Raw genomic sequence first — 16,857 nt, 5'->3', positions numbered from 1 at the left:
GGTTCCTGAGCAATCGAGGTGTTTGTGTTAGAAAAAGGAAATTTTTCTAGGAATCTTTTTTTTTGTTTTTTTGCAAATCTATTTGTTATATATTTGTTTTAGATGCATTTGAAGCGCTCATTCCATGATTATTTATTTATATTTCGTATTCCGCAAAGACTTGGTCGTTATGTTAAGTTGTCATTAGGATTATGGTGGTCTTGGAAAAAACAAATACCCCCCTTATACCCAAAATGTTAGCTTCTGCATTAAAGCACAACTTCACACCTGGAGCGAAGGCTACAAAAGGAGTGTTTCCTTTTTTCAATATTCAACTTCTACCTGGCTGTTAGGCCTCATTTGAATAACAATATGTTTGTCAAGGTCAAACGGCGTCTTTTGAGCCAGACAAATCTCTTAAATTCACCTCAGTCTGGGCCCTCGATGCTAGTGTCTTGCCAACGTCGTAATCTGATTGGCTCCATCTTACCCCTGAGCGGGTAAGCCCCACCCCCTGGAGGGCTTTATCCCCTGAGCCGACGTTTATCCCTAGATATGCCCCGTAAGCTGCTGTCTGCTTTTTAACGTGCGTGGGCAAAGGCAGTGGTGGGTCGGGTGCGTGTTCTCTTGCCACTTTTGTTTTGAAGTTGTTGGTCCCAAAGTGGCATTTGCTTGCATTTGTGTTTCCCAGGCGAACGGAGGACATGGAAGCTGACGCACTCGCCGCACAGGATTTGACAACAGCAGGTCAGTGTCAGAAGCTGTTAGAGTATTTTGCGATCTCCTTGATAGCCATCTTAAATACTAATACGCATTTTATTGTCATTAGGAAGACAATTCAGTGTTTGTGTACAGTGGTTCTCAAACTTTGTTGAAAGTACCACCATCATGAACGTCATTAAAATAGAGTTGTGTAATAGGCCGAAGTGTTCGCCTAAGGTGAGACAGTGGATTTAGTCCTAAAAAGTATATTTCATAATATTCTAAGCCATTGTAACACTGCTTTTATATAAAGGGTCTGTTTGCAATTGATGTTGCTGTTTTGTTCTTATTAAGAACCAACCTTAACTGAGGGAAAAATAACTTTCAGACATAAAAGGTGTTACCGACCAATCATTTGCCACACACTCATACGCACACCCCCGCAGCTTCATGACGACCTTTAAGTTTGGGCTTCAGGTGCTTTGTTTAAATACTTTTGTTGGATTATTTCCCCCCAGAGGTGCCCACCTCAGGAAAATAAAATAAATGCCCAGCCAACATTTGTTAACAACTGGGCAGACGATGTGCAATCAGAAGCAGAGCAACAGGTCCTCTGGTATCTGAGTGGATTCAGATGCAGCTTTAGCAACAATTCGGCACGATAAGGGCGTTTACCACATTTAAAAAATATATAAAAATATATTATTATTATTATTATTATCATTATTATTATTAATAATAATAATAATAATAATAATAATTGATTGTACATTCCAAAAAATAAAATACAACTTCATACTGATAAGTGTATTTATTTATTATTCATATTTATTAATTCTAAAGGATTTGACGCATTTATTTTAATTTGTTTGTTATGCCATCATGGCTAATGTTGATTTGTTCACAGTGCTAATGCAAGCTTTTGTGATGCTAGCACTGCTATTTTGTTGAAGCTAGACAGCGCTCGCTGTGATCACAGCTACACACTTTCATGATTCCATGTCACTACGACTGGCCAAGTTTGAACATCCTGCTCATCAGTGAGGGGTTGGGTGAAGGAGGAATTTGTGAAATGAGGGTCCATTAAAATTTAGTTTGCTGTTAAAAATTAAACTTCCCTTTAACAATGCCCTTAAATGTAAGAATATGTAATTAATAAGAAAATGGAACTGAAACAATTCAGTTAAAATGCATGTCCCCCAAAAAGATAAATAAATCAAATTATTGTTTAAAAAACAAAACAAACAGACAGATCTTAAATATTAAATACAAACGCATTGAACCTAAAAGTTGAATACAACTGAACGGGTCTTAGATGGTGATTAATTCTTGCACCCCCCCAAACGGACCACCCGTACCACACTTTGAGCGTCACTGCATCAGTACAACGGCTGTGTTATCTTAGTAACTTTTATCCACTCCGAGTGGAAATTTTGGCCAACTAGTACAACCGTACGTTGGATAGCAAGGATGTCGAATAAATGCCTCTGCAACTTTGTTATACTTGATATTGAATAAATACTCTAATGACTTGCCATGTGTCACTAGACTAGTAGCTAGAAGCCTTGTTTCTCACCCTAACTTGCACCATTCAGCTACCTCAAGATCCTGAGGCCCATCCAAGCTCAGGGATGGCCACCACTGCCGAACTGAAGTGGATCCCCCCACTGATGCTCTTCCTGCGTCTACAGGCAGTCACAGGTATGTCACGCTGCCCAACAAAAAGCCAAGGGGTGCTTCTTCTGTGAACCATCTTTTGTGGAATGCAGGGATGTCAGGATGGGGAGGTTGCTTGGATGGTCAGGACATCTACTCCAGGGTGGCGGAAAACAGCCACTGTGGAGAAGTGGTGGCTGACCTCACAGCGGACTCCACAGTGGAAGGGGTTGAGTGGAGATTGCACGGGAAAGATGCCGATTGGTTCTTCTTGGATGGAGGAGTCATACGTTTGAATTCATCACCGGAGAAAGTTCTTGACCGAGAGGTATTTTCCGAGTAACTCTAAATGTACCTGTGTGTGTGAATTCAAGTCAAGTCAGATTTGACGTGACTTGACGTGTGTCAGTGTGATCAACTTGAATGGCAAAACATGAAAGGATTAACCTTTAAAGTGCCTCAACAATCTCTCTTATCCTCCTGCCAGCCGACTGCTTGAAAGTCAAAGGGTCAACTAGATTAACTGTCACTCTCGTCGTTCCTCAAATACACACTGAGATTACATTTAAATCTTGTTAATTGTTCTGTTTCATACAGTACCTGACGAAAGTGTTGCGTGAAATATTGCTCAACCTTCCATGAAGCTTAACAGAACTTTCTTCAGTAGAGTGTATTCAAAAAACATACAAAAATGTACTAACCAATCAACTAGCACTCGAAGAACTAACCGCCGAACCAACAAAAACTCAAGCTAACAAACGACACGTAACATACCAACCATCATTAAGCGCCGCAAAACAAAAAACTAAAAATTTAGAACTTAAGTGCTAACCTAACAGATAAGAAACCAATCAACATTTGAACAGACCAATAACAAACCATCTTGTCAACCAGCCAAAACTAAAAGCTAACACTCACTTAAACACCTCACCAACCAAACAAAAAACAGCAATTGAACAATTGACCAAGAAACCAACCTACAACTGACCAACCAAACTGAGTAACAAACAAGCCAGATAACTAACTATCCGCGAAACTAGTCAACATCCTAAAACTAAAAACTAAATAACAAAATAATGAAGCATCTAGTCAACCATCCAACACCCACTAATTCCGTCACAAACATACCAAAACAAGCTATTAATTGACAAACTTGAAACAAAGTAACAATGCAACCAAATAATTATCTAGTCAACCAGACACATCATGAAAACAAATAACAAACTTACCAAACAACCAAGTAACAAACAAGCTAACCAACCATAGGAACAACTGAACAATTAAGCTACCAACATGTTAAATGCCAGTAAAATGAGTGAATTTAAAAAAAAAAAAAAGCCTTTCCTACACCATTTCCTTCTTATGTTTCAGCTGCAGGGTTCGATGCTGATAGCGGAATTGTCATGCTATGAAGACGACGTGCTTCAGGTACACAAAATAAAAGAGCACAGGTGGTAAAAGTACTCAGTACTCATACTCTGTAGTTGAGTAGAAGTACTATATACATATTATAAGTATAATAGTGCGGATGCATCCCATGGACTTAAGTATAAAACAAAGTATAGATTCTGAATTTGAAATGTGCAGAAATACAAAAAAGAAAAAGTAAAAAAAAAAATTTACCATCAGTTTTACACAGTACTCACTTGGATAACGTGATAAATCTATTCTGCGCACAAGTAGTTTTCGCTTTTATTAACTTACAATGTACTTGGGCTGAGAAAAAGGTAAAAAAATGTTACTGTTTCAGCGTTAGCTACCTTGTGGATTGAGTCACAAAAAATGCTATTGCTAATGATAACAAATGAAAAAGATACAACTTGCTCGTGTACATGCTTTTCTTTCACTTTGGACGGAGCATTTCTGAACAAGTACTCACATTCACAAATGTGCATCTTCGACTGTCACTACAGACCGTTTCCCGGATTGTGGTGGAGGTTCTCAACGAGAATGACAACTGGCCCGAGTTTGCAGAAGACACCATCCAATCTGTTGCCATCGGCGAGGTACGGCACTCAAACGGAAAAAGCTCACTTCTAAGTGATTGGTCACGTGATGTCTTTGTTGCCCAGCTGACTCCGGTGGATACGCACGTGTTTACCGTCCTGGCAATTGATGCGGACAATGACCAGATTATTTACTCCATTGACCAGTCATCTGTAAGTTGATCTACGATGAAGAAAACTCCCATGAAGCTGAGATAATATCTGATCCTATCTAATGTAAGCTTACGTGCTCTGCAGCCTGACGCAGACTACTTCAAAATCGATCTTCACAACAGGGGTGAGGTGATGCTCGCCAAAGCTCTTGACTACGAGACCAAAACTCAGCTCTTTCTCACCATCCATGCCTCCGTAAGATCTCTTTTTAATATGGATGTTTGATGCCATCAGGCAGCAAGGTGGCAGGGTTCCAATTTCAACTCTGGCCTTCCTGTATGGATTTTTCTTGACTTGCTCATTCTACAGAACTCAGCCTTTGTCCCACATTCCAAAAACATGCACGTTAGCCTCATTGGAGACTCTTTCAATTTTCGTGACTGTGATTAAACATTGCCACTGTATGACAGGAAATGAACACAGCTGAACACTTCAACACTAGCACCGACATCACGGTTGACGTCCAGGACGGAGACGACCAGTATCCTCAGTTTCTGCCCTGCACGCTGCTGTTTCAGGACCGCACCAATCGGATTTGCACCAGTCCTGTATACACCGTCAATGTCACAGAAGGCAAAGAGGTTGGTTTTAGTCTGGCTTTAGCCTTTCGCTCATTTATGTGAATTTGTTGTTGACTGTTGTACACCAGGTCGGTCATAAGTCGGCAATGATGTCTCCCAAATGATTTGATTCCGGGTCGTTACTATTGCCTGACACCAGAAAGATCCAGTCGGATCTTTCTGTTGTCGGTGGTAGTGATATTTTCTGCTCTGCCCTCAAAGGTTCAGATAACCTCTGAATTGTGTCCAAAAATGCCAATGTACTATATAACGAAATCATGATCCAACAATCCTGGTCCGATGTGCATACTTGTTGTTAGTTTCGCTGATACGTGCTTTATCCGTGTACCTGGCAAAAACACATTCTGTATGTGTTTTTGATGTAGGACTTTGTTCTGGATTTTTCTCCTGGTCCCATCCATGCGGTAGATGGAGATCCAGGACTCAGTGCTAGAGTCAGCTATGCCATCCTCTCAGGTAGTGTGGTAAAATTGGTCGATGAGCATCTTTTAACTAGAATTTTAACCATGCTGTGGTGTTTGCGCCAGGAGACGACCACGGCCGTTTCCTGATGGATCGACTTACAGGAGAGGTGAGGTTCACTCGGGCGGTGAAGGACAGACTCGCCACGCCAGCGCTACATCTTCAAGTCATGGTGAGATTGACTCGAGTCATGGATTCAAAATGTGTAATGTCCTCTCTTGTGCCCTGAATAAGATCAGAAGGTTTGACCTATGGTTGAATTTGAGCTATTAATTGGTTTTCATTTAATACATCTTTCCCCGACAGTTTTCTTTCTTAATTATGTTGTATTTCTTTTGGCTACACCGATTCCAGCATGTGCATGTGGATGTTATTTTATTTTTACAGTTGTGTGCTGTATTGTCTTTTAGTATAGTTTCTTTTTTTTATTTTGTAATTGTTCTTGATAATGACGATAAGAGGTGGCTTTAGCCGGTGAGGTCACCATTTAACGTCCAGGAACAAAATGCATGGCCCACCACCGAGTACTTTTCTTTGGACTCATTTGGTGTGCTGCAACACAGGCCTTTCAAGATGACGACCCCAGGAAGTACTCCGTTGCCACGGTACTGGTCCGTGTGCTGGCAGTGAACCGGTTTCATCCAGTGTTCGACATGGCTGAATACCACGGCTTTGTGACAGCAGGGAAAAGTCCCGCCTCCCTAGTTTACACCTACGGCAACAGGGCGTTGATGTTACATGTGCAGGACCAGGATTTTAAACACGTAGGTCCACATACAAAACATCCGCAGTACAATAAAGTCCTTGGCCGTTGTTCAATTGTCCTTCCTATCTTGTCCTGCAGGGATTTAATCCGATGATCTACTTCACCTTCAGCCCCACGTCCAATCACACGGACATCTACCGGGTCACACAGGAGGGGCTCCTCATTGCCAGGGCCAATCAGCTGAAAGCAAGACAAAAGCACCTTCTGCACGTAAGCCCCAGCAACCAACAGCTGACTCACTGCATGTTTTGCAGTCTGCTGAAAAACAGGTGTATAGTGGTGGTCGTGAAGGGAATAACGATTTGATGCCCTGCTAAATTTGTAGGTTGTCTGACTTGCAAAGAAATTAATAGAATTTGAAGTAAGTTAGGATTTGGTGGGGAAACTTTCACTGCCAAGCACAGAGATTTGACATTTCTTGTAGTTGAGCTTCAGGTTTGGAAGGATTTTGGCCCACATACATAAACTCTATAGCCAAACAGTTTCTTGGAAACATGAAGTTTCATCAGGCCGCTGAGTGACTTTATTGTGTGTCTTCTTGAGCCACTTCTTTGTTGCTATTGCAGTATCGTACATGCTGGATGATTCCAATCACAATCTTCAGTCTTCTTGTTGAGGAAAGGTTGTTATATCCAAGATTTGACAGTACAAGATCTTCCAAAGTGGTTAAATTGGCCTGCAATCCAAAACACGCGCTTCCAACTGCATGTTTGACTCTAGGGATGTTGTTCTTTTGGCTCAAAATGTGGTATACTTAAAATACAGCGATCTGACTTGACTCCAAGGAGCAGAACTCTAGTTTGGACTGACCACAAAACTTTCTCAGCCTAATCTGAATCATTACGATGTCGACCAGCTAATTTAAGACTAGCCACTATGTGTAGCTTCCTGAGCAGGGGGCTCTTGAAGGTACTAAAAGATTCACTCAAAGACCAAAAATGTACACACAAAGTATAACAACAATATCAATACGTGGCAGGTGATGGCGAGAGACCGGGAGTCAGGTGACGCCGTAGTTTCTGCTGTGGTCGTGGAGGTATTATCTGAAAGCCAATCAAGTACGTATGAACCCTACTCAAATGCCTTGTAAAGTGGAAGAATGCCAAATATATGTACAGAAACGATATTTATACACTACATCACAGTTCCTCTGAGTGCGCTGGTAGACGACCGTGCCATCAGTTGCACCCTGGGCAAAGCCTTGTTCCTCAGCACGGCCTTCCTGACGGTGTTGGGTTGCGTTGTGACTCTGGTTCTGTGGCTGAAGAGGAAGCATAAGGGCCATCTGGACCCCCTGGAGAGAGGCTGCGTGGCCCAGGGCAAGCACCCAAATGTGGTGAGATGTCTGTACAATCAGGATCAGCTTATAAAGCATGCAAGTGTTCTGAGTTCTGAACGTGCTTGTTTGTCCGCAGAGTCTTCGATGGTTCCAACTGGTGAGTTGTGAAGTTGCCTCTATTACAACTAAACTGTAAAGCCGGGGTGGGCAAACATTATGATTGGTGGGCCACAATGGGTTAGAAAATTTGACAGAAGGGCCTGATCAGGAGCAGATGGATGGAGTCTTTTGGTAACCTCACCTCATCACACACCGCAGTATTTAGAAAATCAAACATTAACAAGGTTTATTCATTTAATTTTTTTCAACTTCAGCGGGCCGGATTAAAACGTATAACGGGCCGCATGTGGCCCCCGGGCCGTAGTTTGCCCACACCTGCTGTAGAGTATGGTTCATTAATTCATTATTGACTACTGACTTAAAGACAGACAATGCAGTGATTGTATTTTGTGGAATTTTATTGGTTTCTAGCCCAAAATTAAATTTGTTTAGGAAGAATATGTTCTGATTTAGCTGACTTTGACATCAATTGTGACCCTATGACCCAGTGCCAGTACGCCGCTGTGTCGGGCAACAGTTGAATTGGTGGATTAGTGGATGGATCTATTGATGAATGGATTAATTACTTTTATTTTTTAGCTGATGAAATGATAGCTGATGATTCAGATTGTCATTCGGCTATCATCCAACGGACAATAGTTCCCTATCTAAGAATCAGTACAAAATAGTTAAATTAAAAAAATAAAAAGAATGCATGGCGAGAAAGATGAATGGCTGGACAATTAGTTAATGGATGGATGGATGGAATTGATTGATGGAATGTCTAATGATGGAAGAAACCAAGACAGCCCACTCACCTCTTGACTGTTACGTCAGGTGAATCCGAGTAGCAGCACGCCACGGGTGGATGATGTCAGCTTCAGCAGTGAAGACTACGGGACCACAAACCCTTCATTCAGCTTCTCTGACAAAGACCCCCCACCTTGCCAAGGGCCGATCCAGCCCAACAACAGCACCAACAACCCAATAGCTCCCCATGATGCCACGTTGAGCTTGGCTGAAGCAAAGTGTACCACCATCACCTTCAACAACAGCGTTTCCACCCCCACCAGGAACCTGTCTTGCTTGTCCACCTTCAGGCCAAATTCTGTGGACATCAACCTTGTCGAGCCCGAAGAAAGCAGCTCGGATACGCCTCCACCGGATGCTGCTGTACCTTCCACCTGTCTAGACACCCAAACAACCACCACCAAAGCCCCTGTTGGCAGCACTGCCAGCCCCTCGCTCTCATCTGCTAGCGTGCCCCGCAGCCAGGCCCGAATCGCCTCCGCTGAAATCGAAAAACCTTTCAGTAAACCTAATGCGGCATCACTCACTAACCCTGCGCACTCTCCTCATCTGCCCTCGCCCCTCGCCAAACAGACGCGCACGCCACCACCCACCCCCGAGCAAACCCCCTTGAAGGCCACACTGGTCATGGTGGACGCGTCACCTGAACCATCGGAGCAGAGATGGAGTGAAGAAGAGGACCAGCCCTGCACGTCGCTGGACCAGCCGGAGCAACCAGAACACCCGGAGCAAGAAGACCACCCGCCAAACTCTGAGGATGATGACGGGTTTTTGGGCGATGAAGACGCCGACAAGAACAGCGAGGGCGAATTAGAGGAAGATGAGGCGGAGCTACTGAGGATAATGTCCCGGTGCAACCCCATGTTTGTTACGTTCACTCAGTGATGGAGGAAATGAATGCACAGTGAGACACAAGGGGCGCCTTAACCAAATAGTGAACCCCCGCTATTCTAATTTGAGCAAGTAATTGACAAACCACCAAATGTTTTTTAATTGCTTACTGTAATAATTTAAACCATCATTCTCTTTTGACCGCATCACACTTTAATCCCATATCAAACAAATTTTTAAATTACCCTTCAAAATAAATGTCTTACAGATGTGTCGGGAAGCACCAGGATGCTGGTCTTCTTGACTTTACTACTTGTAAAAATAAATAAATAAATAAATTACCAGAGGTGCAGTACAGTCAGATCACTTGACTAATCAGACCTAAGTAATAGATTTTTGGATTTGGGATTTGCTTGGTTAAAATTTATGAAAGCTCACTGGACTTTTTGATATTCATAAAACTCGAAATAAATTTCACGACTTGACTTGCTCCTTTGTTTACATTTGAAAACGTGCATTTGCAGATAGAGTAATTTGTTGTGCTGTAGAAACGAAGTTTTGGTTCTTGTGTAGAGCGCGCACGAACCAAACGATGCAAATGCAGATGCTAGCTCATGAAACATGGATTTAAGAATTTACTGCTTCCTTTTGCTGTGGTTCGGTTGACAAAAACTCAAAAAGTTATGTTATTATTGAAGCCAAGCAAGAGATATTTTCTTTGGTTACATGTCCAGCAGAACCCAAAATTGTCTTCGCTATGCCATCTTAGTCACTAACGTTACAAGTATGTCTATGACCCACTGACATTCATCCACCTCTCAACGATTTTCACCAGCACTCTGGCGGTATCTTATCACACAAATGAAATGTTTAAGCAAGTACCTGAAGGTAGGATACATATTAAAAATGTAAACAGGTGACTTTGCCAATAGTGAAGCACGGATAGGCGGGGGTTCACTGTAAAATTGTCCAAACACAAGAACCACATGTAATTCTATTAACCGACATACAGTAAATGAGACATTGAACTCATCGTGCAAAACTTTACTCACACTCTGTAGGAATCCAGAGTTCAGATTTGTCTTTGCTATTAAAGAGAATTTTCTAAATGAGGAATGACTGGTTATTATTTCTACACTCTACATGCATTCTGGGTTTTTAATTGGCTGGCCTTTCTAACGTTCTTATCAGTTTCACACCATCTAATTTTTCCATCACTAACAGCAGTCAAAACAAATTTGCTCAACTTTCCAGAAGTTCTCACCTGTGCGCAGTGGTGGGCCGTATATTTCACACCTCGGCCTTCAGTGAAGTCCAACTTAGTCCGACTTGAATAAATCCCCATCACATTACCATCATTTATGACTCCACGGCTGAAGAAATATATAGAAAGACACTTACCCACTACTGAGTGAGAATTGAACGAACTAGCTTCTCTTGAAAGGTCCGCCCTGAAAATGGCCTCACAAGTGCATCTCAAAGTAAAAAAACTTGAAAGAAATGTCTTTGAATGCAACTTTATTTTTATTATTCATCAGCTCAGATTGAAGACCAACATTTATAACATTTTCTTCTGCAATGAGCCGGCAAAAAACAAAAATGTATTAATAAATGCTTAAAGTAAGTAAGTAAATGCAGGAAAAAAATCCTTTTTGAGTGTTTCTAGCTTGGCACACAAATCTAAAAAGTCAAATAAAGTGGATGTCAGGCATCAAAAAGACAAAATACTTTGTACGTATGTACGATACAAATTGAAGCGATAACAGCACAGAGCCATCATTCTGTCAATAAATTAAGATGCCTTAAAACATAAAAATAGCTCAATATTTTGAAATCCTATTTAGTTATTCATACAAACTTAACAATCTTGGTCAGTTTTTAGTTTGTGTGTGTGCACAAGACAGGAAACATTCAAAAAAATCAATTTACGAATGACCATATGGTGTATATAGAGTCTAGTGTAAATTAAAATAAAGTAGAAACATGACAAGAGTTCACAAAAATGTTAAGTAGTAAGTTTGGAATGGCGACTTAAAACATAATACAATGCACCAAGAATTTTGAAAATCCATAACGGTCAATTTGAGCTTTCTGTGACTAAAATTTCCTTTTGTCTAACATTTTTGATATTGCATCTAGAAAATCTGGTGGGGAAAATCAGTCTTCAAATCAAAGTAAAACCAAAACATTTTTCCCAACACTTCTCGACTCTTTGGTTTTATATGCTATGCAGGAAAGCCCTTCTCCAATTGGCTGCCAAGTTTCATTTACATCCACCGTTTAGCTCTTCCAAGCAGAATTTCCTTGGGGTTCTCAAATCCGTGAATTACCCTACAAACTCGTCTTCAATGACATAAACGGAACATTATTATTAAGAGCAAATTGGACAGTACACTAGGTCACGTACTTTGAAGTTGCTCAATTTCTTATGGAGAATTTTAGAGTGCTCATTCCTTGTTTCATTTTTTTAAAGAATATTACAAATATTGTGGCCACTTGTCACGTTGCTAAATAAAGTCCACTGTGAAGAGAAGTCGTAAGTAGTAGACCAAATCCTTGCGAGCCGCCACAATTCTAGAATTCGTCGTGTTGAGTGAAGACTTTTCCATATTCGGTGGCCTGGCTACCCATAAACAGGTCGTGCTTGTCCAGGATTTCCTCCTTGGTCAGACGGCCATCCTAGTGAAAGAGAATGTAGAGAATGATTGTTTAGTGATGATTGGTCATTGTTTTTGCAGAGTCCGTCGTTTTAAGAGCACCGCCACTGACATGCACTGCTTCCAATAACATTAAAAAACCGTTTAATATATGGCAAGAAAGGGGGCACAGTGGAAGACACTTTTCATTTTGAAAACTTTTGACGGGAGATTACTTCCAACCCTCAAATTATTTTGCAGAGGTTACATTGCTTACATGTAGATCTCTAAATTAGCTGGAGAGGGTGCGGCAATATGTCACACAACTCATTGATCATCCAAGCCATGTAGTTGTAATTGTTTAAAATGCTTTTAATTTAAAAATACTTGTTCCCTTCCGATAATACAAAATGAAATTGATTACTTCCGTTGAAATTGACACTTGTAATGCTAGTGATGCTCGGTACAAGGAAAAAAAACTGATGCTTAACTGTTTTTGAAAAATGTAATTTCTTCAAATTCTCAAATTGTGGTATGAGCGTCACTCATGGTAGGTAGCTTAAAATGTTATATTTTTTTTAATCCAGTACATTCAATGGATGCATTCAAAACTAACATTAACACATTTGCATTTAATCACCGCTGCTATAATCTAGGGGGAGAGGAAAAACTGTTCAATGGAATCTGATATTTTATTTTAAGATCATAATGCTTAGCCCCAGCTAGTATGACCCCAATTCCACCCATCCATCCATTATCATTGCCGCTTCTCCTAATGAGGGTTATTTGCCTTCTGTTTTTATTGATGTTTAACGCAACCTCCCAACTGCATTGGAATTGGTTTTGTAGAGAAGAGGCATGAAATGCAAAGTCTTACTTTGTCGGCGTCAGCCTCAAAGAACAGGTGCTTGGCCTCTGCCTCAGATTGGCGCTTTTCGACAGGCGAGATCCAGTCTCTGATCTCCTGTGTGTCCAACTTGCCATCCTTGTTCTTGTCCAGGACTTGGGTGAAATGGCGCTTGTCCATTTGCACCGCCTCGTGCACACGCATGTCATCCTGGAGGTAGTGTTCACCTGAGGTCAACAACATCATGGTCAGTTTCTAGTCATTGTTTTGTTTTCGTTTTGCATGACGATGATCTTTTCTTGAAAACCGCGCTGAAGTATTTTCCGCTACATCACCATTGTGTTTTCAAGCCCAAATCGTCACCTTTGGTTTGCTAAAGAATTTACCAATGTACTCTCCCAGCTCAACAACACCATCTCCATTCTTGTCCAGGATTCCCATCGTTTCCTACAGGGAAGGAAAGAAAAAGGGCAGGGCAATATAAATGAACATCTGACGTCACACTAATTATCTGTGGGGGCGTGTTTATCACTCACAAGCAAGACGCTGTCTTCCATGTGGTCGAAATGCTTCGGGTAAATGAAGGAGGCATACTCTGTCTTGTTGGCCTTCTGGTCCCCGTCCTGGTCAGCTATCTTAAACCTCTTGTCATCGCGCGCCATCATCCGTTTGTAGCTGTAGGCACTGTCATTATCGGGTTCATCTGCTGCAGTCAAAGTCAAGCGATTGAGCATCGGTGGCGTCAAGGTGGACTTTTTAACTCCGACTGAGGTTCTTACCGGGAGTCTTTCCGTACGTGACATTCTTGTACTCCTCCCATGCCACGACGCCATCGCCGTTGAGGTCGTATATGTTCCACTGGCTATCAATGATCTCGTAGATCCACTTCCTCGAGACGTGTTTGATCCATTTCAGCATCTCGTCCTTGGTTACGAAGCCATCCTTGTCTTCGTCGAGAAGGTCCACCAGCATGCTTCGGCCAACACAAAAGCAAATTGGTGAAAAGCAGACCTACTCGATATCTTAGTTGCTTAAAATGTGTTCCACATATGTACACGAACGATTGGGGGTGACCATGACCTGTGATTGGTCTGGCTAATTCAACTTTTCCACCAGTGGATGTGTGTTTGCAGTTCCTGATTAAATCTATTTGGGCTCCTGCAAGTCTTTCTGCTTACACAATGTCTGGCTGTGTGTTCTCTTTACATTTACAAGGGAATGAGGGGAGCAGCTTCCATTGGATGGGAAATAAGTCGGCTGAGTTCACTCGACGGCGCAAACGCCTTTTGCACGTGTCTATGAAAACGCCTTAAGAAAAATCTCCGTTGGACTGCGCTTTTTGCTACACTTGCGCTCAGCAAGAATATAGGACTCTATCAGTTACCGCCAAATTTACCAATTTTCATGTCATAGATTTTGAATTTAAAAGATGCATAGCACATTAGAATAAAAAAGAATAAACAATTAGAATTGTACCAGCAGCCAGAGATTACAATGATACAAAAATCTACTAATTATTATTAACATCAATGCATTGCGTAAGAATACAAATGTGTAAACACAGGGTCATCGGTATTAATAATTTTTCACTTGTTATTTATTGTTTTTTTTGCACAAATATTGACAGCAAATATGTTGTAAATATTGATTGACTACGGTGTGTTCCGACTTGCTTACAAATTCGGGTTATGTTGCCATTAAGGGTATATAACTATGCCCGTTGCATCCAAATCGAGCTTTTTGGTCAAACTATGTTACCATGTTGTCACAAGGAATCATCCAATCATCAAGAGGCATTGGTTTATGTTGTGTTTATGGTTCATAATGTATGCTTTTTTTTCAAAGCATTCTGTAATTTTTTTTTCAATCAGTTTTGGGATATTGGGCTTTTTCCACAAGTAGATCCATCAAAGGTGAGGTGACAATTCAGTTCTAATCTGCTCGCCACCACGAGCGCGTCTCTTCTCATAGGATTGCTATATGCTATGGTGCACAGTTGTGCTTGCACTTTCATCTTTGTCCCGATGTTTAGGAAGAGTAGCCTTACCTGAGTCGATCCTTGCTCCCCATGAGACTGCGAGGGTCGAAGCGCATTGCCGCCTCCTTGTCCATGAAGGCCTTATAGTTTTTGGCCAAAATCTTTGAGTAATCGTTCTCCTCATTGTTGATCGGTTCATCGTGGTGGTCGCGGTTAGTCTCCATGGCCATGGCGAACACCACACAGAGGGTAAAGCACATTAAAAATGGCTGCAGCTCCATCCTGCCAATGTACAGAGGGTATTCAAATAAAAATTAAATTATTTTTTTGAACAAATGTTTGGCAGACTATAGTGTAGTTACTGATATGTTTAACCTTGTCCCTGTAACAAAAGGCTTCTAATATATACCTCAATCAAATCAAAAATGTCTTTGGGCATTGATTGTTAGGTAACGCAGAATTAATTATGTTTCTGAAATGCTTTAGTTTGATTTGAATCCCATTCAAAATAGAATTAAATGTGTTTTCGTCTGATCCTTCATCATTTCTTTTGATGGTCCACATGTAAATTATGCCAGGATAATTACATCACTTAAAAACCACAACTGTGTAATGAAATGGTTGTATTTATGAAATAAAAGTGGGTTGCACTTCAGTATGAGAGATTTGCTATTTCTGGAAAAATTATTATTTGGGCAATGTGAACAATGGAAGTGCCCATTGCATGAACATTTGGAACATGTTGAAATTGGAATGATAATTGGGGGCACTGACACACGTGAAAAACATGTAAAAAAAAAAAAAAAGAGAATAATATTAATAAAGAATAATCTTAATAAAGATTAATATTAATAAAACAATGTCAATATAGGAATAACTTGCGTCAGTCTCTCACTCAGTAAGAGCGAGTAAATAGTGAGCATCAAATAAAGTGCTTCCTTACCTTCAGATATGAAAAATAAAGGACAACTTTAACTTTCTTGTTTTCCTGTTCACCTTCTCAGCACAAACCTCAATTGTACATATTTTAACACGCTTGCCCTGCCAACACTTTTTGTAATCTTACATCACATTTTCAGGGGATTAAAACCTTTGATTAGTTTCACAATGGCATTTTACATTTCTACTTTCAATAAGTCCTCCCAAAATTTCTGTTGTCATTTTCCATCTATAACACAACTTACTTCCAATCTGCAGTGTCTTTCTCTCACCTCTGCTGCGGTTACAATTAATGATGGGGAGCCGAGTCCAATGTGAACTATCTTGAATGCTGCCTGTGAGTCACAAAGGTGAAGGTTTCATGTGTTTATTACATCAGAACTTTGATTTAAAGTCATAAAGAGTTGAAAGAATTATGATGCTAAAATGACATAAGAGTGTGAAGCAAACTTCAAAGATGCTGTACAATTTACACAACAGGGGTCAAACTCAAGCCACGAGGCTCAAATAAAGCCCACCACTGCATTTTATGTGGCCCACGAGAGTAAAATCGTGTTTCTTGGTAAAATACCAAAATTGCAAAATGTTTTGACTTTTTATAACCTTCAGATATTACATTATTTTGTTACCAATCCTTCTTTTAAAATACATTCAATTACAGTTGAATAAACATTTTTTACTGGCCTTCTAATTTTTCTGATTTTAATCTTTCTTGTTATCCATCAATTTGTTGTGCAACATTGAGCTGTTTAAACATTTACTCCTCTTTTTCTTTTTTATTTCTTTCTTTCACACTTGACAGTTCAAACAGCCCTTCAAGGGACACTGTCATAACTACGATGTGGCCAGTGACAAAACAGGTTGCTGCTTTATTCATTATATTTTAGTCTAATTGAAAGACAGTAGTTTTAGCTGAGATAGTTTTCTGGATTTACATCAATGTTATTTATATCGCACCAGTTCACAACAAAAGTTATCGCAAGTGATTTCACAGATGGAACACGTATAGGCAATACAAATTCCGTCGTATTGACATCACAAAGGGCGGCGTGGTGGTCGACTGGTTAGCACGGTGGCCTCACAGTGTAGAGGGCATGGGTGGGTTTCCTCCCACATTCCCAAAACAAGCATGG

General features: G+C 40.8%; 2 protein-coding genes across 2 annotated transcripts; one reads left to right on the top strand and one right to left on the bottom strand.

Annotated features, from left to right (window-relative positions):
• The first annotated feature begins 542 nt into the window (after positions 1 to 542).
• On the top strand, positions 543 to 10,440 carry LOC148335187 (protocadherin-15). The gene is made up of 16 exons (XM_088299365.1): positions 543 to 726; positions 2,277 to 2,382; positions 2,451 to 2,665; positions 3,709 to 3,765; positions 4,251 to 4,343; positions 4,410 to 4,496; positions 4,581 to 4,691; positions 4,907 to 5,077; positions 5,443 to 5,533; positions 5,605 to 5,711; positions 6,103 to 6,303; positions 6,384 to 6,515; positions 7,285 to 7,363; positions 7,451 to 7,641; positions 7,721 to 7,741; positions 8,521 to 10,440. Exons 2-16 carry the CDS (start codon positions 2,313 to 2,315, stop codon positions 9,376 to 9,378), a joined length of 2,484 nt encoding a protein of 827 aa, XP_088155491.1. The 5' UTR covers positions 543 to 726; positions 2,277 to 2,312; the 3' UTR covers positions 9,379 to 10,440.
• A 1,298-nt stretch (positions 10,441 to 11,738) lies between these two features.
• On the bottom strand, positions 11,739 to 15,801 carry LOC148335186 (calumenin-B-like). The gene is made up of 7 exons (XM_088298970.1): positions 15,729 to 15,801; positions 14,855 to 15,067; positions 13,587 to 13,780; positions 13,344 to 13,510; positions 13,194 to 13,254; positions 12,838 to 13,034; positions 11,739 to 12,003 (listed from the first exon to the last, which is right to left on the bottom strand). The coding sequence occupies exons 2-7, from the start codon at positions 15,064 to 15,066 to the stop codon at positions 11,899 to 11,901; spliced, it is 936 nt and encodes a 311-aa protein (XP_088155096.1). The 5' UTR covers position 15,067; positions 15,729 to 15,801; the 3' UTR covers positions 11,739 to 11,898.
• Between the last annotated feature and the right edge of the window lie 1,056 nt (positions 15,802 to 16,857).

The sequence above is a fragment of the Idiotropiscis lumnitzeri genome, chromosome 6 (genome assembly GCF_059441095.1).
Source record: "Idiotropiscis lumnitzeri isolate Australia: NSW breed Sydney's pygmy pipehorse chromosome 6, RoL_Ilum_1.0, whole genome shotgun sequence".
NCBI lineage: Eukaryota > Metazoa > Chordata > Actinopteri > Syngnathiformes > Syngnathidae > Idiotropiscis > Idiotropiscis lumnitzeri.
Note: the sequence above shows the minus strand (reverse complement) of the source record. Positions and strands in the feature narration are given on the sequence as shown.